The sequence below is a fragment of the Brachycentrus maculatus genome, unplaced genomic scaffold (assembly GCF_059751285.1).
Source record: "Brachycentrus maculatus isolate JH-2025_06_01 unplaced genomic scaffold, ASM5975128v1 h1tg000266l, whole genome shotgun sequence".
In the NCBI taxonomy this organism is placed as follows: domain Eukaryota; kingdom Metazoa; phylum Arthropoda; class Insecta; order Trichoptera; family Brachycentridae; genus Brachycentrus; species Brachycentrus maculatus.
The window spans coordinates 394,470-416,480 of record NW_028281017.1 but is presented as its reverse complement, the minus strand read 5'-3'; the positions used below and the strand labels follow the sequence as shown (position 1 = coordinate 416,480).

Genomic DNA, 22,011 nt, shown 5'->3' with positions numbered 1-22,011 from the left:
CATCACGCTCGACTACCGCATTGGGGGTCCCGGGTTCGATTTCCAAATGGGGTCAAATAAATATCAAATACCAGATGGAGTCAAATAAAGTGATTTTTTCACCCTAATATTTATTCAATATTACTATGGACTGGTACCTAAAGCGGAAGGCTGATCACCTTACCTGTCAACGATCAAGATAACACTGCGTTTATATGATATTTATCTGTCCGCCTCTGTAGTGTAATGGTCAGCACGCTCGGCTACCTTTCTGGAGGTCCCGGGTTCGATTCCCAGGGGGGGGTCAAATAAATATAAGTGATTTTTTTACTGTAATATTTTTTCAATATTACCCTGGACTGGTACCTGAAGCGGAGGGCTGATCACCTTTCCTTCATGTGTAAACGATCAAGATAACACTGCGTTTATATGAAGCAGTACCCTATGCACCATTGGGGTGCGGATAAGGGTTTTATTATTATTATTATATGATGCAGTGCCTTATGCACCATTGGGTGCGGATAAGGGTTTGAAGAATAAGAATACCATATTAAAGCAACTGCTCCATATCATCATATTGGTGTTTCGGTTTGTTTTTAATAATAAGTAAATAAATAAAACAATTGTGGCACGACTGTTATGTAAAGCTTAATTAATTTATTTTAAATTTAATTAAAATTTAGTGATTCATCCGTAGCACATCGAATGACACTGCCTGTAACTGCATCCAGCGCAATCTGAAAGAATACAAATACAATTAAGATTAAGAAGAGTTCTCTAAGGCGGTATGGACATGTGGAGTGAATGGATAGCGAAAGAATGGCTAAGAAAGTATATTTGGCGAATGTGAGCGGGAGAACAGAACGAAGACGGCCGAAAAAGACTTGGCACGATCAGATCAATCAGAACCTAAAATCTGGTGGTGTCAAGAGTCTGCGTAATCGGAGCGCATGTACGACTAGATGTATGTATGTGAAGGAGGCGAGGAGTGTATGTCAGGACAGAAGAGTGTGGCGTTCCATCCTCTCTGCCTACCCCTGCAGGGAAACGGCGTGATGGCGGTAATAGTAATAGTAGTCTTACCTATTTGTACATTCTGTGCGCAATTGACGAATGGCCATTGTTGTTGGTAAACACAGTTTGAGGGGTAAAGACCTTGCGAGTACTGTTGAGTGCACGGCCAGGCCCCATGGTTTGAGGAGCACTGCGGATACAGGCTTCCCGTATAAGGATAAGAGTAAGGAGAGGAATAATTTGCATAGCTCGGGTAAGGCATAGGATATGGGTAGGGTCTCGCAGGATATGGGATCGGTTTACTAGGAGCTGGATTTGAAGGGGCAGGCATTCCTGGACTCGTATGATGGGAATCTGTCAGATACTCCGAGTAAACTATCGTGTTTGCCTCAGGCCTGGCGCATTCAATACCACATTTATGGTGACGTCTGTGGTAGCATTTATATTTTTCACCATGCTTAAAACACTTCCGTGGCTCCATGATAATGCAGCACTGTTCCGACTGTTGCTTTGTATTCGTACTAGTCACATATTCCCTTTTTTCTTCGCTAGCAACTTTATTTTGGGATAACGACTTTATGTCCAAATTGATATTATTTATATTAGAACCATTTATATTAGTAATTATATTCCTGATGCTGCTGGAGTTCACGATATTATGTATGTTTATCAAATTCGTATAGTTCTTTGGAGGGGTTATTATGTGAATCGTTTTCTCTTGCAATTGGGTTATTGGTTGAGGCTGGATCGGTGGTGTTTGCACCACAATTGTTGGCGGTTGTGGTGGTGGCTGAGGCTGTGGTGGTATTACAACAACCTGCGCCGGTTGGGCTGGAGGCGGTTGCACATAAATAATCTGCGGTTGTGATTGTGTCTGACAACGGGACAGTTGGCATTCGGAACATTCATTAGTATTTACACATGAACAGTCGTCCATGTAATCGTAACCAGAACACTGACTGTTGCTGTCATCACTGATGTCCTTGACATTACTGACAACTCTGTCATCACTCACATACCTGATATTACTGTCGCCCCTATCATCACTGATGCCCCCGACATTACTGACAACTCTGTCATCACTCACATACCTGATATTACTGTCACCCCTATCATCACTGATGCCCCCGACATTACTGACAACTCTGTCATCACTCACATACCTGATATTACTGTCACCCCTATCATCACTGATGCCCCCGACATTACTGACTTCGTTACCACTCACATACCTGACATTACTGTCATCCCTGTCAGCACTGATATCCCTGAAATTACTGTCATACCTGTCATCACTTATATCTCTGACATTACTGTCGTCTGTGTCATAATTGACATCACTGACGCATTTACCGCCTTGATTTGTATATCCGCTAGGACAGACTATAAATGTTTTTCTAGTATTTAAAATAGTTGGTCCAACGTTAATATTTTCCGATATACATGTTCCATCTCTCAATGCCGTTCCGCTCGGGCAAGTGGCTACAGACAAACTAGCACATCCTCCGTTGTGGTAAACTTTTCTCGAACCACAGCTTTGCCTTTGGCAAGCTTCTGTTTGACAGACATTATCATACATAAGGCAATTCTCGGCGACCTCTGGACATGAATTCAGAGCATTTTCGTTGAGGCAAATTCCATCCTTGTAGTCGTAGAAAGCTGGACACCGAGATTGTGTTTGACTGATGCTCTGACACGCTCCATCCAAATAAATACTGTTTTCTGGACAAACTATTAGAGAATTTACACTATCGACATTCGCTGTGTTGCTCGTTGTTGGTAAACAGCGTTCATTGAAATTGTAGTATCCTGTTGGACATACTGTAAAACTTTCCCCGCCAACAACACACCAAAATAACAAAGTTACAACTATGTAATTCACCATCTGAAAAAAAAGTTAAAATCAATTCCTCGACGTTTTTTCTATGTTATCGATATTTAATGTTGTTTATTTGTTAACATATTTTTGTTATTTAGTTCGTAAGGTGTAAAAGTAACAAAAATGTTTAAATTATTACTGAGGAAAAACGATTGAACCAAAAACAAATTGGACATTTTTTTGGGATCCAAAAATGAAATGAAATTGGGAGATCACACATATGTATATTCTATTATTGCCTATAAAATTGAGAGACCTAACATATATTCTATTGACTATAGAATTGAGAGACCTTTATTCTATTATTGACTATGAAATTGAGAGACCTATATTCTATTATTGACTTTAAAATTAAGAGACCTATAAATACTTTCTGAAGCAAAAGTATTTCAAAAACTTGATATTCTATTATTTACTATCAAACTATATACATGTTCTATATTATATGGGACAATAAACTATGACTTTTGATACCCAAGTAAGGTCATGGACATAAAATAAAAATAATTATTCGATAACCTTAGTGTTGTGACATAAGAGTAGATACGATATAATATAAATATGGTAAATTTTTTGCTGAATAAAATTTTATATTGTTCTCCAAATAAGTCGGTATATACATTTATACAATATATATAAATGTATATAAATATATATATATATATATATATATATATATATATATATATATATATATATATATATATATATATTTTTTTTTTTTTTTTATTTATATATATATATATATATATATATATATATATATATATATATATATATAAATATATATATATATATATATATATATATATATATATATATATATATATATATATATATATATATATATATATATATATATATATATATATATATATATATATATATATATATATATAAATATATATATATATATATATATATATATATATATATATATATATATATATATATATATATATATATATATATATATATATATATATATATATATATATCTATATATATATATATATATATATAATATATATATATATATATATATATATATATATATATATATATATATATATATATATATATATATATATATATATATATATATATATATAAATATATATATATATATATATATATATATATATATATATATATATATATATATATATATATATATATATATATAAATATATATATATATATATATATATATATATATATATATATATATATATATATATATATATATATATATATATATATATATATTATCAGAATGAGAATAATCAAGTTTTCATAAACAGATCATCAAAGTAAATGAAGCACACTAAATAAAATCCCAAATAAAAAAAACCGTAAAACAAAATTGAGTAATGCAATAATTTATCAAAACTGTAGTCAAAACAGAAAAAAGTTTTACATGGTTTTTACTTGGTGTATTTATTTATACACTAATAGTAGTATTTACAAAGTAAAACTTAAATTAAAAATTGATAAATTTTACCACAAAGTGACTGTCGAATCAATTAATAAAAGAACAAAATATTAAAAATATAATTAAAAATCACAAAAGTATATTTTATATTTAAATAATTTAATGACCAATTGGAAATTCACTTTGGAGAATGAACAATCAACAAATGTTTTAGAAAATTATTGAGGTATATTTATTTATTTTTCAGAATATTATAAATATTAAACCACCACTTTTTTTAGTAAAAAATAGCATTACATGTTGAAATTTAAATATTTGTTGAAGTTTTTGTTGGAGTTATAATGATTGCCTGTATCATACAAAGAGTTTTAATACTAACACAATATAAATATGTATTTATTACCTTGCACATTTTAACTGTTACATTAGTTTATGTATGGTAAAACCGTTAGACTAAAACGACTCTCTGTAACAACTTATAAGGTGAAATGACGCTAACTGTCGGAAAAGATAAACAGTTTTTGTAACAAAATTATCTCTCAATAAAAAAATACATAGTTAACTCATCTTATCGCGGTTTGTGTCATCAAGACAAAATGATATTAAGGTTATATGGAAGCTAAATCGAAATCCCGGCAGTCGAAATCCCCGGCATAAAGAAATACCATCTATTCAAAATCCCGGGATAAAAAATACCAGAACGTGTAAAAATGAAAATTCAACTCATCGCAATATATAGTCAACATGCAACGCTCTGGTTGTTAGACTTAGTATGAACTCATTTGGTTCTGTCGAGAATTCAATGGAAATTTGATGTTTTAAAAAGAAAGGAATTTACTTACAACATTTTGAGTGTGTCCAAATACTCAGTCCAGACTTCCATATTCTTCTTCATGTTTGATGAGATGTCAAACATAAGGGAATTCACTTGTTATTTCATTGAAATGTTGTATAATTTATTGAATTATTTATTTATTTATTTACTTACTTTAGACTTATTGCTAGAAAGCATTATCTTCCAACCAACCGAAAATAGACTGACAAAACGCTTGATACCTTTTATAGCTTTTTGCAATCATAGGGTAGATAGTCCTTGAACATTAAAAAGCATAAAGTACAAATTATTGTTTTTTTAATTAACCAACTACTTTATATTTATTAAATATTTTAGGAAATTACAGATTAGGGATAATAAGGAAGGCAATGGAAAAAAAGAGTTAAGGGAAGGAGGTAGAGGGAAAAACTAAGGGATGAAGTTAGACGGAAAATTAGGATTCTAATGATACATAGCAATGTCGTAGATGTTTCTTAAAATAACCATGATTCTTGTACCGTTTTTAGTATTTTCTGACATCTAGATGTGATTTAATGCATGATTAGTAACTTACCCATTTCATACTACACGTAAAAATTTAAATAACAATTTCAGGATCTTTCAGGAACTTTCAGGAGAGGCGTCGCGAAGCGCTCCGCGGTAGAGTAGAAAATCGACCATGGTACTTGCGTCCCGGGTCGAATCCTGCCAGTTGCGGAATCGATTCAAGAAATATTTGTATTTTATTGAACCGGGTGTTGATGATGTATTTCTTTTATTTTTCATCTTACTTATCCATTCGGATGAGATCTCTTACTTGCAGTCAAGCCTTTTAGATACTTTATAGATATATGTATATATATATATATATATATATATATATATATATATATATATATATATATATATATATATATATATATATATATATATATATATATATATATATATATATATATATATATATATATATATATATATATATATATATATATATATATATATATATATATATATATATATATATATATATATATATATTATTATATTATATATATATATATATATATATATATATATATATATATATATATATATATATATATATATATATATATATATACATTTAAATAATATATACCTATTCATAGTATTACATATACCGCTAGTGCGAATACCTGCCCACATCTTTTATTCTTAAAAAGGCGGAGACTGACCGGAGCATTTCGTCGTAACAAAACATCGTAACATCGCTCGCGGCGAGCATGTTACGTTATGACGTTACGGCATTGCTGACTGACCGCGATCAGTGCTCGCTAGTGTCCTTGTGCTCAGTGTTGCCATATGTCACACCAAAAAATCTTAAAAACTGAATCAATAACCCAAAGTCTGTATGAATCTTTGCAACATTGCATTCGTACTGTAGTTAAAATGTCGGACGACGAAGACTTGATTCTTGGTTCTGTGATTTTAATAAATTACTGCTTACTCTAAATGAAGAAAAAATATATAAATAAAGCCAATCTCCACAAATTCCCCGCAGTTTGGGGAATTTCCCACAGATTGGGAACCTAAAATTAACATAAAATTGCATCCGACTTCGGATGTAGCATTCGGAACGAGCGGCGAGCAGCTCGGCTCGCTGTACTGAGTGCCTGATGCTCGCATCGTAACATGTTACGTTACGACGAAATGCTCCGGTCAGTCTCCGCCTTTAGTCGTCAAGTTGGCAAGCCTGCGCGGTGCGCCGTATAATGTAGTTTTCAGACAAAATTTTCAATTCAACTTTGAATCATGAGTATTACTTTGAAAATGAATATTTTAAATTCTTACGTTTAAGAAATACAAAAAAACGTCCAGTTCTTTTTGCAAAACGTCCAATTTTATTTGTAAAACTGTTGAAGTTTAAAAAAAAACTATTTACTAGCTGTACCCGGTCACGCGTTGCTGTGTCTCTGTTTGGTTAAATGGAAAAGAGATGATGTTTATTTATATATTAAAATACGTTTGTATTAAAGTGTATTCAGTCAAGGTTTTAAAGCAATAGGAGATGTAAAAAAATTAACACGGAAATATTGTATGTATTATAAAAGTCCGAGTTTGATAAACATAGTTTGTATAGCTGCTTTAATGGAATTATTGCTGATTTTTCTTATAATAATATATGGGATGCTTTCGTATAAAATTTCAAACTAATTTCTTTTGAATATCAATACACTTTATTCTTCTTCAACTTCTTCTTCTTCTCCATTAAATCTTGAAAAAATGTCTACATCGTCACCCGTCTCTTCATCATTAATCCCTTCGGTCGTCGATTCATTTTCACCCTGTTCATCTTCATTATTTGTTACATTTTCACCATTGTCGTCTTCAGTATTTGATTCATTTTCCCCATTTTCATCTTCAGAATTCGTTTCATTTTCACCGTTGTCATCTACACCATTCGTCACATTTTCATCTTCAGTATCTTCACCATTTGTCACATTTTCATCTTCAGCATCCTCACCATTCGCCACATTTTCATCCTCAGCATCTTCGATTTTCGTTACATTTTCATCTTCCTTATCTTCAGATTCGGTAACATTTTCTTCCTGCTCGCCTTCAGCATCCACATTTTCACTGTCCTCATCTTCTGTTTCTTCCTGATCAGTGTCAGGTTTTATCGTGTTTTCTTCTAGCCCAACTTCGGGCTTCGTTGTATTCTCTTCCAGTTCACCTTCGGGTTTCGTGACATCTTCTGGACCCTTAACAGATTCCGTGGTGCCATTTTTGCATTCTTTTCTACAGGCATGATGCCTTCTCTTATAGCACAAATATTTGTTTTCTGATAACTCACATTTCAGAGGTTCAAGAATTAAACAACAATCATCTTCATCAGAAGTATCGGTTTGATATTTATCGTTGCTGTTGTTTTTTAAGGGATCACTCGCAACGTTTGTAACGTTGAAAATATTTGTATTTTTACTACTGCTATCATTTGAACTAATCTTCGGTACACTTACTGCATCCATCGAAGTAATTATATCTATTTCGGCTTCAATAATGTTTGGATAATCTACACACGTATTGTTTATAATAATTTTATCATCTTTGCACGTACATTGACCATCCGTGTAAGTCATATCCGGGGGGCAGCCATAACAATTGCCCTTAATATTAAATGTCTTTGGAGGGCAAGTGATGCATCTGCCATTGTTCATATTTTCTTTCGAGCAAGATGTTTTTAGTGTGCATGTTCCATTCACAAAATAGCTTCCGTTCGAGCATATGGACACACATTCGCCGTTCTTAAGGGTAAAACCATCCTGGCAAGAGGTTTTTTGCTGTTTGCATTCTCCGTTTATCAGAATATTTGGATAAGTGCACACAGGAAACACGGGTTGATTAGGGAATATTCGTACACATTTTCCATTCTGAAGGGTCAGACCGTTAATACAAAATTTATTTGTTGGCGTAGTGCATATTCCATTTATTAATATATTTGGAGGAATACAAAAAATAGACGAAGAATTTGATGGAAATGATGACGTCGCTCGAACACATTTACCATTTTGTAGGATTAAACCATTTATGCAGAATATATTGCTTTGTGGTGGACGGCATATTCCGTTTATCAAAACTTCCGGGTGATTACATACCGGTTTCGGTTGCACGGGGAAAGACGGTAGGGTAGATGAAGATACACATCTATCATTTCGTAGTATAAAACCATTTATGCAGAATTTGGTACTCGCTGGACCACAGATTCCATTATTTAAAACATTTGGAGGATTACACACGGGAACTGGATACATAGGAATCGACGGTCCAACAGATATACGGACACATTGACCATTTTGAAATGTGTAACCACTATCGCAGAATATATTGCTGGACGGTAAGCGACAAATTCCGTCGATGAATACATTTGGGGGGTTACACACAGGAGTTTTGTATATCGACGACGACGGTATCGAAGATGAACTTACACATACACCGTTTTGAAGAGTAAAACCGTCTATGCAGAACACATTCCTCGCTTCTCTACATACCCCATTTATCCACGTATTCGGAGGTCTGCATTGATTTTGGGTTGATACGATTTGTGATGGCGGCGTTGCACCTATCGGCACGCATTTATCGTCTTGAAGTACAAATCCTTCGATGCAGAATTTATTACTTGTAGGCAGTCTACACACCCCGTTACTCCAAACTCTAGGAGAATTACAAACGACCTGTTTGTCGCAACGACACCGCTCTCGGTTGTCGCACTGGCGCGGTGGTTGACTTTTGTCGCAGATTCGTTTACAATCGTCTCTCGTCGGTTGACAGTCATCCCCTCTCGTGGAACAGTCTCCGCACGAGTCATCGCAGGTCTGCTGCTTACAGGGCGAGTGGCACAAATTGGACGGTTTCTGGAGACATCGACTATACTCACGAAAGTCAGTTGTTCCACCGCAATACGGCAATGTCGCGGCTGACACGTAGCAAGCCAACGTGGACAGGAGAATCAAGGCTCTCATCTGTAACAAGATCGTTTTACATTTGTCATCATCAGGTGGATATATCAACATACCAACAGAACATTTGCCCGGCTTATTATTACATTATTTTATCGTTTGATTTTCTTCGGCAGTAGTTTGGTATACCGCAGGCAGCGACTCTCATAAAAGATGGTCGACAACCTCTGATAGGAGTGGCATGAGAAGAAGAAGAAGATGATATTTTGCTGTAAAAAAACAACTTGTATCTCTGATTTAATGGAGACAATTTTATACACTTACAGTGGAATCGATACGGTGTTATTTTTTTGTATTATTGTGTGTTGTTTTATATTGCAGAAGTCAGTTGTGTGCAATGTATCTTTTTTAATGATTTTTATAAAATTAAAATGCTCTAACAGTGTCAGAAATAAAGACTTTAAGGATCATATCTGGCAAGAGTCTACGAGATAGAATAAGGAACACCAGGATAAGAGAAATATGCGAGATCCAAGATGTCGTTAGGCGGGGAAGGCAACGAAGAAGACAATGGAATGCGCATGTGAGGTGAATGGAACCATCCAGACTCCCCCACATTGTACTACACGGCTAACCCCAAGGCAGACGACTCCCGGCAGACCACCAAAGAGATGATTAACAGCTGAGAATCGACATTGCAGGAGGCTAATCCCTCTTTAAAACAGGCCACAATGCTTACACTAAGAAGAAAAAGAATTAAGTAATGAACATATTAAAAACAGGTTTTGCCTAATTTTATGGCTCCGTAAAATATTAATAAATTAAATAAAAATTAAATTAAATAGTGTTTCTAAAGATTTCCACAGAAGATGTCCACAAAAAAGTTATAGAATCACTGGTATAGAAATTGAATTGCTCATACATGTACATATAAACTCGACATATTTTTTAAAGTGTATTCTCTTTTCTTAATTATCAGTCCACCAAAATACCCCTCAAAACTAAGCAAATACCATTATGGTACAGGGTGGCATACAATTAATCGCCGTATCGGAAGATGTTATATTTTTTGCAAATGGCTTCGTACGTCAATCATATTTGATATTTGTGAACAAAACTGCTGCAGTATACAAACAAATCACCCGATTTTGTTTTTTAATTACTTTTTTATTAAATAAAAAAAGTGGAATTTTTTATTTGGTCCTTTATAATATTTCTGTTAAATGGAAAAGACGATACTCGTCAAGTGGCTGCCGCCAGTTTCGAAATACATTTTTGCCCGTTTTATCAATTTCCTTGTATACTGCATCTGTCTAGTTGACAAATGTCAAATATGATTGACGTAAGACGCCATTTGCAAAAATTATTACATCTTCCGATAGGGTGATTAATTTTGCGCCACCCTGTATGTTTAACTACATATATCTACCATGCGTAACGTGAGATTATTAATTGAAAAAAAAAATAGTAATAAAAAATAGTTTAAATTAATTTTGCGCCACCCTGTATGTTTAACTATATCTACCATGCGTGATGTGAGATTATAATTTAAAAAAAAATAGTAATAAAAAAAAAGTTTAAATTAATTTTACGCCACCCTGTATGTTTAACTATATCTACCATGCGTAATGTGAGATTATTAATTTTAAAAAAATAGTAATAAAAAATATAGTTTAAATTAATTTTGCGCCACCCTGTATGTTTAACTATATCTACCATGTGTAATGTGAGATTATTAATTTTAAAAAAATAGTAATAAAAAAAAAGTTTAAATTAATTTTGCGCCACCCTGTATGTTTAACTATATCTACCATGCGTAATGTGAGATTATTAATTTTTTTTAAATAGGTTAAAACTTCATGTCAATACAAGCTAAAGCGTTTGAATTAACAAACAAAGGATTGGCAAAAGGAATTTCCATCTTTGTAAAGAAAACAAGGTATTAAAAAAATTATCTACAATATTTTAGGAAATAATGCAAATGTTTGATCGAGATTCGTTGTTGCTTCCTGACAAACATGCCATTTTATAACTTAAAAAATAGCTTTGTTATAAAATCACTATTTTATCACATTTTAAATTATCAATACGTCGACTGGCTTCGAAGCAAGCAGCTAATTCCTCTGTATACAATACTTTAAATTCTAATTCCATTAGAAAATCACAATACTATTCAATTAAATGTCGACTGATTTCGAAACACACAGCTAATTTCTCAATGCGCAAATACTCTTACACAATAATCTTACTTATCTAAATATCCAAATTATAAAAACGTCGGTCGACTAGTTTCGAAGCAAACAGCTAATTTCTCAATGCACAATACTTATCTAAATTATCAAAACGTCCACTGGTTTCGAAGCAAGCTGCTAATTTCTTAATATACTAACTTACTAACTAACCATCACGCCGCTTCCCCGCAGGGGTAGGCAGAGAGAATAGAGCGCCACACCACTCTGTCCATGCAAACATTCTTCGCCTCTTCCACGTTCATGCATCTCCTCATACATACCCGCCGATTGTTACGACTCCTAACCTGACCACTTTCAAGTATTTGGCATACCTGATCGTGCCATGTTTTTCTCGGTCTTCCTCTGCTTCTTTTCCCACTAACATTCCCCTCATAATTTTGTTTTACCGTTCTTTCCTCAATCATTCGTTCCACATGTCCAAACCATCTCAACACACCTTTCTTAATTTTATCGATAATGCTTATCTCAGCTTTGCATTCCTTCCTTATTTCACTATTCGCACATCTATCATACATCTCAATATACAATTCTTTAAATTCTAATTTTATTAGAAAATCACAATACATTATTCAATTAAACGTAGACCGGTTTCGAAGCAAATATTTAATTCCTCAATATACAATACAATAATTTTCTCAACTTAATTTGTTACCTCACAACAAACATATCATTATATAACTTTAAAAAATAGTTTTTTAGGAAAATAATTCCACCTTTTACTATCAATTATTCAAAACTTCGACTGATTTCGATGAAAACAGCCACTTCCTCAATATACAACAAAATGTAGGTTTTACCCGGCAAATACCACAATTTCTTAAATTTTATCGTGACACGTATTTCGATGCATTCTGCATCATTTTAAGAAAAAGTGGTAATTACAAAGTACTTGAAAGCGGGCAGGTTAGGAGTCAAAATAACCGGCGGGTATGTAAGAGGAGATTCATGAACGTGGAAGAGGCGGAGAATGTTTACAAAGACAGGGTGGTATGGCTATCTATGCTCTCTGCCTACCTCTGCGGGGAAGTGGCGTGATGGTTAGTTAGTTACCAAGTAAAAGGTAAATTAAAAATGGATATATATTACCACAAAGTGGTTGCCGAATCGAGTAATGAAATTCTCAATTTTGTTTTTACATTATTCCATTAGTAAGTACACTTACATATACTCTTCACCTCTTCATCATTCATCCTCAAAATTACACAAGTTCTCTCTCTTCATTGTTCATCGTTCATTTTGTGTAATACCACTCGTAAAATCTACCTCATATTTGACCTGAATAGGGAATGGTTATTTTGAAACCGGCAGTCGTGAAGTAAATTTTTTGATTCGTGTTACACAATGTTAACGATGAAAGATAAGAAGAATATTATGTTACCGTACAGTAAAGTTTTAAAATAACTTTAAAAATACTAATAAAAATACTAATAACAGAGTTTTATTTCACTAGTTTCGAAAACCAACAGATGTTTTCATCTACAAGTTTTACTTTTCACCTGTAGATGAAAACATCTGTTAGTTTTCGAAGCTAGTCGTGTGTAATGAAACAAAACTCATTAAGTGGTATTATATAAGTGTTATTTTTTTATACAAAAAAAGGATGTTTGTTTTAAAACACTAGTAATATTGATTTTCAAATGTATGTATATATGGACATTGATAGAAAATTAAGTAAAAATTAAGTAAATACATATTTCTCACCTTGATTTTGTGAATATTTATATAGATGTCACACAAAACTCAATCCGTGAAACATTTCCTGAATGTGCCAACCGCTGAAATAAATGAAATGATATATTTGTTTTATGTGGCAGATTTTTTGCGTTGACTAGATGTTTATTTGTATACACTAATACAGTATTATAACGAAATTCGACGAATACGTCCTTTATCAAGGAGGGTGAGGAGGTCAAATGTAATCTCAGAACTAAATCATATAAATAATTTAGTCTGGCACGTTTAATTATATACTTATTGATAAAAAAAGTTAAATTAAATAAATTAAGATCTTTTACAACATTTCGAGGACAATAAAATAACTAATCAAAATATCAGCTAAAATAATAAAAATGAAAATGATATTTTCTGGCGTTTCTCATGTATGTGATTACTATCCAGGCTTCGGATTTCACATACCTACTAATAAAAGAGTTTCTGCTCAATAAAAAAGCTTCTTTTCATCCCACCAATAGATGTCTCTAGTGAAGTTCTAATGATTCAAGAACAACGTTTTGAAATTGGTTCATATATATAGAACTTTCAAGAATTTTTTTAGTGTGGTTGTCAATAACGCAATAACGGGTAGAATTGGTGAATGTTACACATGTGTAAAGTTATCACTTAAATCAGCCAATGAAAGTCGTCAGCCCCGTAAATGCCTAGACTTCTATATTCTTCTTCATCTACATGTTTATACTTTATACATATATATATATGATGTTTTGTTTTGACTTTCAACACGTGGCGCTGTATTTTTCAGACTAAATATTTGTTTTAAAAACAAAAACTAATTTTATTTATCTCAGATAAAAACACCTTTCACGCGCATATAAAAACACGCACGTATTCAATTCGATTGCAATGTTGTGTCGAGATTAGGAAGATTTTAGATTTTGAACAAACTAACATTTGCATTTTTTAATATAGATCGGTTTATTTTCTATAGAAATTAGTTTTCCTTTTGAAGATGCATTTAAAAAAGGCCAGAGGCCTCCCAGACTACAACGTCTTGTACGCCTGTTCAGAAATTCACCACTTACAGTAGGTACCTACTTTTATCTTTACCGAATAATATAGAAGGCACTGAGAAATCAATGTCAGCGTGGTATTTTTATCAATCACAGCCAATCATAGCCAAACACATATCGGTCAAAATATGAATGAATGGGTTTTGAAATATGAACACGTGTAAATGCTCCTTCACACAGGGGAACATTTACACGAATGCGTATGGCTCACGATCCTTTTTGTCTCTACCTTTTCGTATTGTCTATGGTGTTTTCTGCCAGCCTAGAATTTTGCGGTGATCCGTTCACTGTCAGTTTTGAGTCGTACATCTCTTCTTCTTTTATCTCAATCCTGTGGATTGGTCTGCAGCAGTAAATGACACCTCCTGCGATACTCCAGTCTATTTTTCAAAACCCTCTTCAGCCGAACACGCCGAACAGCCCATGTCCTCGTAGAAGTCACGAAGATATTCGCGGCGTAGGTGTCCTCTGGCTTTTGTTTGTTCCCTCGATCGTTCCCTCTATTACCAGGTTCAGGAAACCCTCCTGTCTCAACACATCTTCCTCTTGTGTGTCCTACCAGGTCCCCCTGACGTTGAAGATCACTAGGGAGAAACCTTGTCTGTCCTGGGCAGCTCGAAACAACTCATCCACTCTTGAATGTCCCAAAGCCAGGAAAGCTGCCTTCTTCCAACCCCTCTGCGACCCTCAAACTTTAATTTTATGACCAGTTGTACGATAGCACTTTTTTCACCTCTCATTATGTGACCAAAATACGAAGTTTTACGGAACTTGATTGTTGTGAACAATTCATTTGGTCCATCCGTCTCTTCGAGATAATCGCGAGTCATACATCAAAGTGGGGAAAATCAGTCCCTCTGTATCATAGTTATGTTTTGTTTACAAGTAATATGGCGACCAGGTCGACAATTCTCTATATGTGTCGCCTACTTTCAAAATCCGACAGATCCATGTAAGTCGATTTTCTAAAAAATGCAAAATTTACCGGGTAACATTTATGTTCAAAGATTTGTCTATCTTTAGATAAAATGAAATAAAGAATTTGTAACATTTTTACAGATTTTTTTCAGTATTTAAAAAATTACACGAGACACAAACCGATAATGACGTCATCTTAATTTTTCACCTATCCCCGCTCCCTGATTGGCCAAAATGTGTCAGAAGACAAGTTCTATGAATATAGCGGAATTTGAAATACGGCGCTGTTTTTAAGTATTTTTAGCAGAAATATAAATATTTTAATCAATAAAACCCACAATTGGCATACCGATAGAATATTTATTTTAAAATTTTATAAAATTGGATCAGGCGAATTTTGAAAGTAAGCGACACATATCTATGGTCCACAGATTGTCATAGCCAAATACATTTGTCATTATATTCGTGTGTGTGTAGCAGTCATAAGGGTGGGACGTAAATGCTTTTGTCCACCTTCGTAGTGTAATGGTCAGCACGCTCGGCTACCGTTCTGGAGGTCTTGGGTCCGATTCCTAGGGGGGTCAAATAAATATAAGTGATTTTTCACTCCTATATTTATTCAATATTATCCTGGACTGGTACCTGAAGCGGAGGGCTGATCACCTTTATATGATGCAGTGCCCTATGCACCATTGGGGTGCGGATAAGGGTAAGGTTAGGGGGTTAGGTAAATTCCAATGTTTTATCTATCAATCGCTTCTGTTGGATCTAATAAAGTGTCCACACAGGATGATGCGTGTTCGAGCCGTTAGTTTGACGAATTAGGGATCATGATGTAGATTTGACGAACTTTTTTGGATATGGTTTTACATTTTAGAAACATAGGTTGAAATATAAGTAATAAAAATGGTCGATTCATAAGTTTTTTAATCAATTGTATTTTTGGTTGTAATTATCATTGAGTACCAGTTTTTTTAGGCACCTAATACATACATGTGACAATGAGGTAGATAGACTAACACATACTTATAACAATGTTTATCGATATTTTAACACAGGCAAAGAAGTTATTCAGATAGAAATATGGAGGTCTGGGCATTAACAGGGAACACAAGCTGTCATTTTGTGATCACTTGTACACATACATCATTCTACCCAGGATTGACACTATTTTAGTGCTGAGATTTTCTTTTTTCTGTGCTTAAATACTGAAAACTTTTTTCGCAAAAATAAGCCATTTTAAATTTAGTGAACATAGGCGAAAAAATATATAAAATTTTAATCGCATAATTATATACACACACGTTTTGACTGTTGAAATTTCATCTCCTAACTGTTGAAATTTTATTAAGACAAATTCATTGTCTCTGTTGAGATTTCAATAAAAAAAATGGAAACAGCATAAAATACAGTATTCGCATAGAAAAAGTATTTATGATAGGTCAGAGGTCAATAATAAGTCAGGAATAATCAGCGGGTATGTATGAGGAATATTGAAGAGGCGAAGATTGTTTGCAGAGACAGATTGGTGTGGCGTTCTATTCTCTCTGCCTACCCTGCGGAGAAGCGGCGTTTTAGTTAATTATTATTTCTTTTTTTACAGTATTAAAGTTTTTGATGCGAGATCGAATATGTCTTTAGGTGGAGAAGCAACGAAGGAAACTATGGTATGCGCATATAAGGAGAATGGAACCATCAGAACTCTCCCACACTGTACTGCACGGCCAACCCCAAGGTAGAAGACACCCGGCAGACCACCAAAGAGATGGATCGACAGCTCGGAATCGACATCGCAGGAGGGATTACCCTCTTAAAAACGAGCAGAAATCAGAAGAAGATGAAGAAGAGGAAGAAGAAGAATTTATTTTTGTAAAGTTTACTCGAAATACTCCTACTGTTGTTTCATATTGTCGTGTTGATTCTCTATGCTGCTGAAACATGGACCATAAAAGCAGCAGAAATAAGAAAAATGAACCCTTTTGAAATGTGTTTTTGGAGGCCCATGCTCCGAATTCCATGGACAGCTAGACGCACCAACGAGTCCATTCACCAGGAACTACACTCGGATTCTTCAGTTCTTTGGACACATGGCGCGAGGCAATGAGAATAGTCTTAAACGTATGGTTGTGATCGGTAGTCTGGAGGGCAAGAGAGGGAGAGAAAGATCCCCACACGATGGACCGATCAAGTTAAGGCAGCAGCAGGCACCTCGGTAGTTGGAGCGCTACGTGCAAGGGATAACTGGAGAAGAGTCACTGCTTCCACAAGGGTCACTACCTTCAGTAATGAGGAATAAGACGTAGACGAAGAAGAATGAAGCGGTGTTTTTTTTTAAACTCAACTATTTCGCATCCAAGTCATCAAATACAGGCGCATCGTCAGTATTTTCTGAGTTTGCCGGTGGTTGGAGCTGTTCGGGAGAGTTATTTTGGGAAGGGTAGGGATATGCTGGATACTGAGGGGGGTAAGGGGCTGGGTACAGGGCGGGGTAGGGAGCGGGGTATGGAGCGGGGTAGGGAGCGGGGTACGGGGCTGGGTACATGGGCATAGGTGGTAGCATTGGCATTGGAACCGGTGGTGGAAGGAACGGGTACAGCCCAGGATACTCCGGATACTGTGTGCCATTTCCCATGAAAGTGCCAAGCGTGTTTTCACTCCCGTCACTTGCGAATACATTGGTCGAATTAGACGCGATCGTATTCTCTAATGGAACAACCTCAGGTGGAGAGTAATCTCCTCCGAGTAGGCCGAAGGGCGGGGGATACATTGGCGGAGGAGGGGGAGGGGGATAAAACGGAGGCGGATAAAAGGGAGGGGGATAAAATTGTGGCGGATAATACAAAGGCTGCATAAATGGCGGTGGAAGATACTGCGGCCCTTGCTGTTGTTGGAATGTGCCATCGTTGACTTGTTGATCCGCAGGAAGAATGCCATCTTCCGCACCGATTTGCATATTTTCAGGTGGAGTATTAAATAACGGGGATCCATCTGCATTTTGGTCAGGATTGACTTGCGGAGGAGGCATCATGTTATTGTGTTGAGGAGGCATCATATTATTATGCAGAGGAGGAATCATATTGGGAATGTACGGTGGTGGTGGAAAATATGGTGGAATAAATGAAAATTGCGGAGGAAAGAAAGGATATGTACCGTATGGAGAGTATGACGGAGCACCGAAAACAGGATCTATACGATCGTGTCCAAAGCATCCGGTTCCGCAATTCGTGGAAGCTGGCTCGGTATTATACGCCGGTGGAGTATGATAGTATCCTGGCTGGTAAAAAGGACCTTGCCTGTACAAGGACCCCGTCTGGAACCCATCGTCGTAGCAGCCACCGCAAGAGGGTTTATTTCCTCCAAAGTACTGCTGGAACCCATATCCATAGTGGTCGTAGCAGCCGCCGCATGACTTGGGTTTCATACCGCACGACACGTAAGGCCACACGGGTTGGTAGCTACATCGGGGCTGTGGCTGCGGGACGTACGCTATGGAGGGCGGGCAGGACTCCGGAGGCCCCGCGCAGGGCTGGCGAACTATCGCGTGAACGGTGTCCGCTCCGCACTGCTCACCGCAGGTGTGGTGCCTTCTGTGAATGCACCGGATACCACCCTCCGAACCATTTATCCTATGGCATACCTTGGGTTGAACCACAACGCAACACTTCTCCTGGCTCGAAATAAGCCGCTGGTCGCTACTAGCATTGGTTCCGAGATCCAGATTGTTAATATTAGTATTGTTGATATTCGTCGGCACGTTAACAACATTTGTATTATTAACAATGTTAGTTAGTTTTATTATTGTAGTAACGTTTGGACTGCTGGCTCGGATTTCTTTGTATTCTTTCTCAACGAGCTTTGTGTGGTTCCTCACATCTTGCGTTGATCTCACAAGCAGCTGTGGAGAATTGGTTTGATACACTGATTCAACTACGTTAGGTCGAATAAGTTTATCTGTAAAATTGTCAGCAACTCGAACAGTTCTGGTTTGATTTGCAGTCGCAACAGCTGGAGGAAGATTTGGTCTTGCGAATTCGGTTATGGAAATAGGTTCAACGATTTCTTGAGCACCTATGGGTTGAACGACTTCTGAGACTTGGCTCCCGTTGTCTACTGATAAAATGCTTTTGTTTAACGGTTCTACAACCTCGCCGGTCAGTTGACGGATCGGTTGAAAAACTTGTCCGGATGCTATCATCGGCGAAGGTTGTTCTTGGCACGATCTTCCGCAGCGGTCGGAACAAGAGACTCCGGAACAAGTGTCGAGGCATAATCCGATGCAATTAGGTTGGCAGAAGACAAGGTCACACGATACAGTTCCATTGGCGTTGACAATTTGCTGTTCACTTAAATGAGGAATAAGAGCACCTATACAATTTTGTCGCTTGATTCTCTTCTGTCCCAAACACTTTATATATTCCTTATACTCTGTTTGGTTACATTTTATATCATTTTTACACAAATTACTATCGGATTTTATTTCCCCCGACACTGCAACGATGGCTGATACCAAACTTGCGACCACCAGGAACCTCATCTGAAATTTAAAATTAAATATCATTTTAATATAAATTAATATGTTAAAATTAATGTGTTAGATGTGTCTTTTCTTGAATTTTTTTGCTAATACTTTGTGGCACACAAAATACCTTACCCATATAAGTAAAATAACGCACAATTTCAAGATTAAAATAATTGAATATAAGATATGTTTTTATAACAATGTTTTTTTCCAAATTTGCTGAACACATCAAATCATAAAACAAATTTTTTTAAACATTTTTTGTTAACTTTATAGATACATATACTTTAAACATTCATTTAAAAATTAATAAATTTAATTAACTTTTTTTGAGGCCCACCAAGCCACCTTGTGTGTCTTGTCCCTGGAGTTCTTTTAACATACTTTTTTTTTTGTTTTTATATATTTTTACCTAATATACACACAAAAAAGAAAGCAAAAATAAATAAAAATAAAAACGTTTTCTACAATTTTCATGGAATTAACTCTTGATAATTATAACCCATTCCTTTGTTTTATGTTCAATATTTTATTTTCACCTCTTACCTCCATCATTCTTTTAGTTTTGAAAATACATAAATACTCGTATATTGCATTCTTGTAAAAAAAGGTGAATTCATAACAGAAATTAAAAAAGCATTACAACAAAATTTTAAACATTTTTAAAAGTTATAGCCCTATTTTAAATATTTTCACTATTCTTTATAAGGATAGTAATGAAAATTCCACACCTCCATCCCTTCTTACGTAAGACCTCACTTAATTGCCTACTCTTTTATTCCCTTATTCACCTCACTATGCAAACTTTACAGTTTAGTACATGTCCGTCCCTGAAGATGTCATGGTGCTTGTCGAAACCGGTGCTTGAAAAGCGCACCATAGATAAAAGTGGTTAAAAGCAAAGTTTTAGTTTTATTATACTTATGTTAGTGTAAAAAATGTTTCATTTATGACATCTCAACATAGATGAAGAAGGATATGAAATTCTGGGCATTTACAGGGCGCCATAGGCGTGGTTAAGTGATCACTTTAGACTCATTAAACATTCACTAATTCTACCCATGATTGACAACCATACTAATCATTTTTTAGAACTCCTGGATATATTGATCATACTTGTGACAACAGCCATCTATGTTGTATTAGGGATAGCTTTTTATAAGCAGAGACTTTTTTCATTTGTACGCAAGGTTTGAATCCTGAATTAAATTCTTATTTATGGTATTTTTAAACAAATTTTCATTCGTTTGAAAATGTCATAACTAGGTGAAAAAAATGTCACCATACTAATTTTTATTATGTTTTTTAACAATAAAATGCAACCTGGTAGACTCCAAAAATCTGTGTTTGATTTAACTATAAATACATAAATTAAAATGGAGTTCTACTAATTAAACGTCAAATCAATAAATAAGTTAATTAGTTCGTTTATATATATATATATATTATATATATATATATATATATATATATATATATATATATATATATATATATATATATATATATATATATATATATATATATATATATATATATATATATATATATATATATATATATATATATATATATATATGCATAAATATTTACAAGTCACAAACTAACCTCACCCCTTGTATTGTAACTTGTACAAAAATATCTCTACATTAAAGTATCGAAAACAAACTGAAATGGATTTACGCAAGTGTTCAAGGTTTCAGGTAGGATTTCACGAATGGAGATAAGGTATTTTTATAATGCTTATCGGGTATTTGACATCTGTCAAGCATCTACCATCCGATAACATTATTTGGGATTAGTTTCTATGTACATTAAGCATGCGTTCTTATCTATTGCCGCACAAAATTATGTATAGTGTTCCCAATCCACGGCGAAATAGCTTTTGTTTTTTTTTTTTTTTTTTAATAGTTTATTAAATAATGTAATAACTCACAAAGTCTCTGCGGTTATTGCCTTAGGGTTATTAAGGCCCAGATCTTAAGCGTTCAAATCAGAATGCGCAGAGCCGCGCT

The 22,011-nt window shown here is 34.8% G+C and overlaps 2 protein-coding genes across 2 annotated transcripts; both read right to left on the bottom strand.

Annotated features, from left to right (window-relative positions):
* Positions 1–614: 614 nt before the first annotated feature.
* On the bottom strand, positions 615–4,800 carry LOC148305653 (uncharacterized). Its single transcript, XM_088266329.1, has 3 exons — positions 4,711–4,800; positions 1,063–2,878; positions 615–716 (listed from the first exon to the last, which is right to left on the bottom strand). Exons 1-3 carry the CDS (start codon positions 4,717–4,719, stop codon positions 667–669), a joined length of 1,875 nt encoding a protein of 624 aa, XP_088122455.1. The 5' UTR covers positions 4,720–4,800; the 3' UTR covers positions 615–666.
* A 2,382-nt stretch (positions 4,801–7,182) lies between these two features.
* On the bottom strand, positions 7,183–13,602 carry LOC148305652 (uncharacterized). Its single transcript, XM_088266347.1, has 2 exons — positions 13,514–13,602; positions 7,183–9,623 (listed from the first exon to the last, which is right to left on the bottom strand). Exon 2 carries the CDS (start codon positions 9,621–9,623, stop codon positions 7,341–7,343), a length of 2,283 nt encoding a protein of 760 aa, XP_088122473.1. The 5' UTR covers positions 13,514–13,602; the 3' UTR covers positions 7,183–7,340.
* Between the last annotated feature and the right edge of the window lie 8,409 nt (positions 13,603–22,011).

Coding starts and splice junctions, on each gene's coding strand:
- LOC148305653 (XM_088266329.1), bottom strand. Junction 717..1,062: donor CGCACAGAATGTACAAATAG/GTAAGACTACTA, acceptor GTATTCTTTCAG/ATTGCGCTGGATGCAGTTAC.
- LOC148305652 (XM_088266347.1), bottom strand. CDS start 9,623: ATGAGAGCCTTGATTCTCCTGTCCACGTTGGCTTGCTACGTGTCAGCC.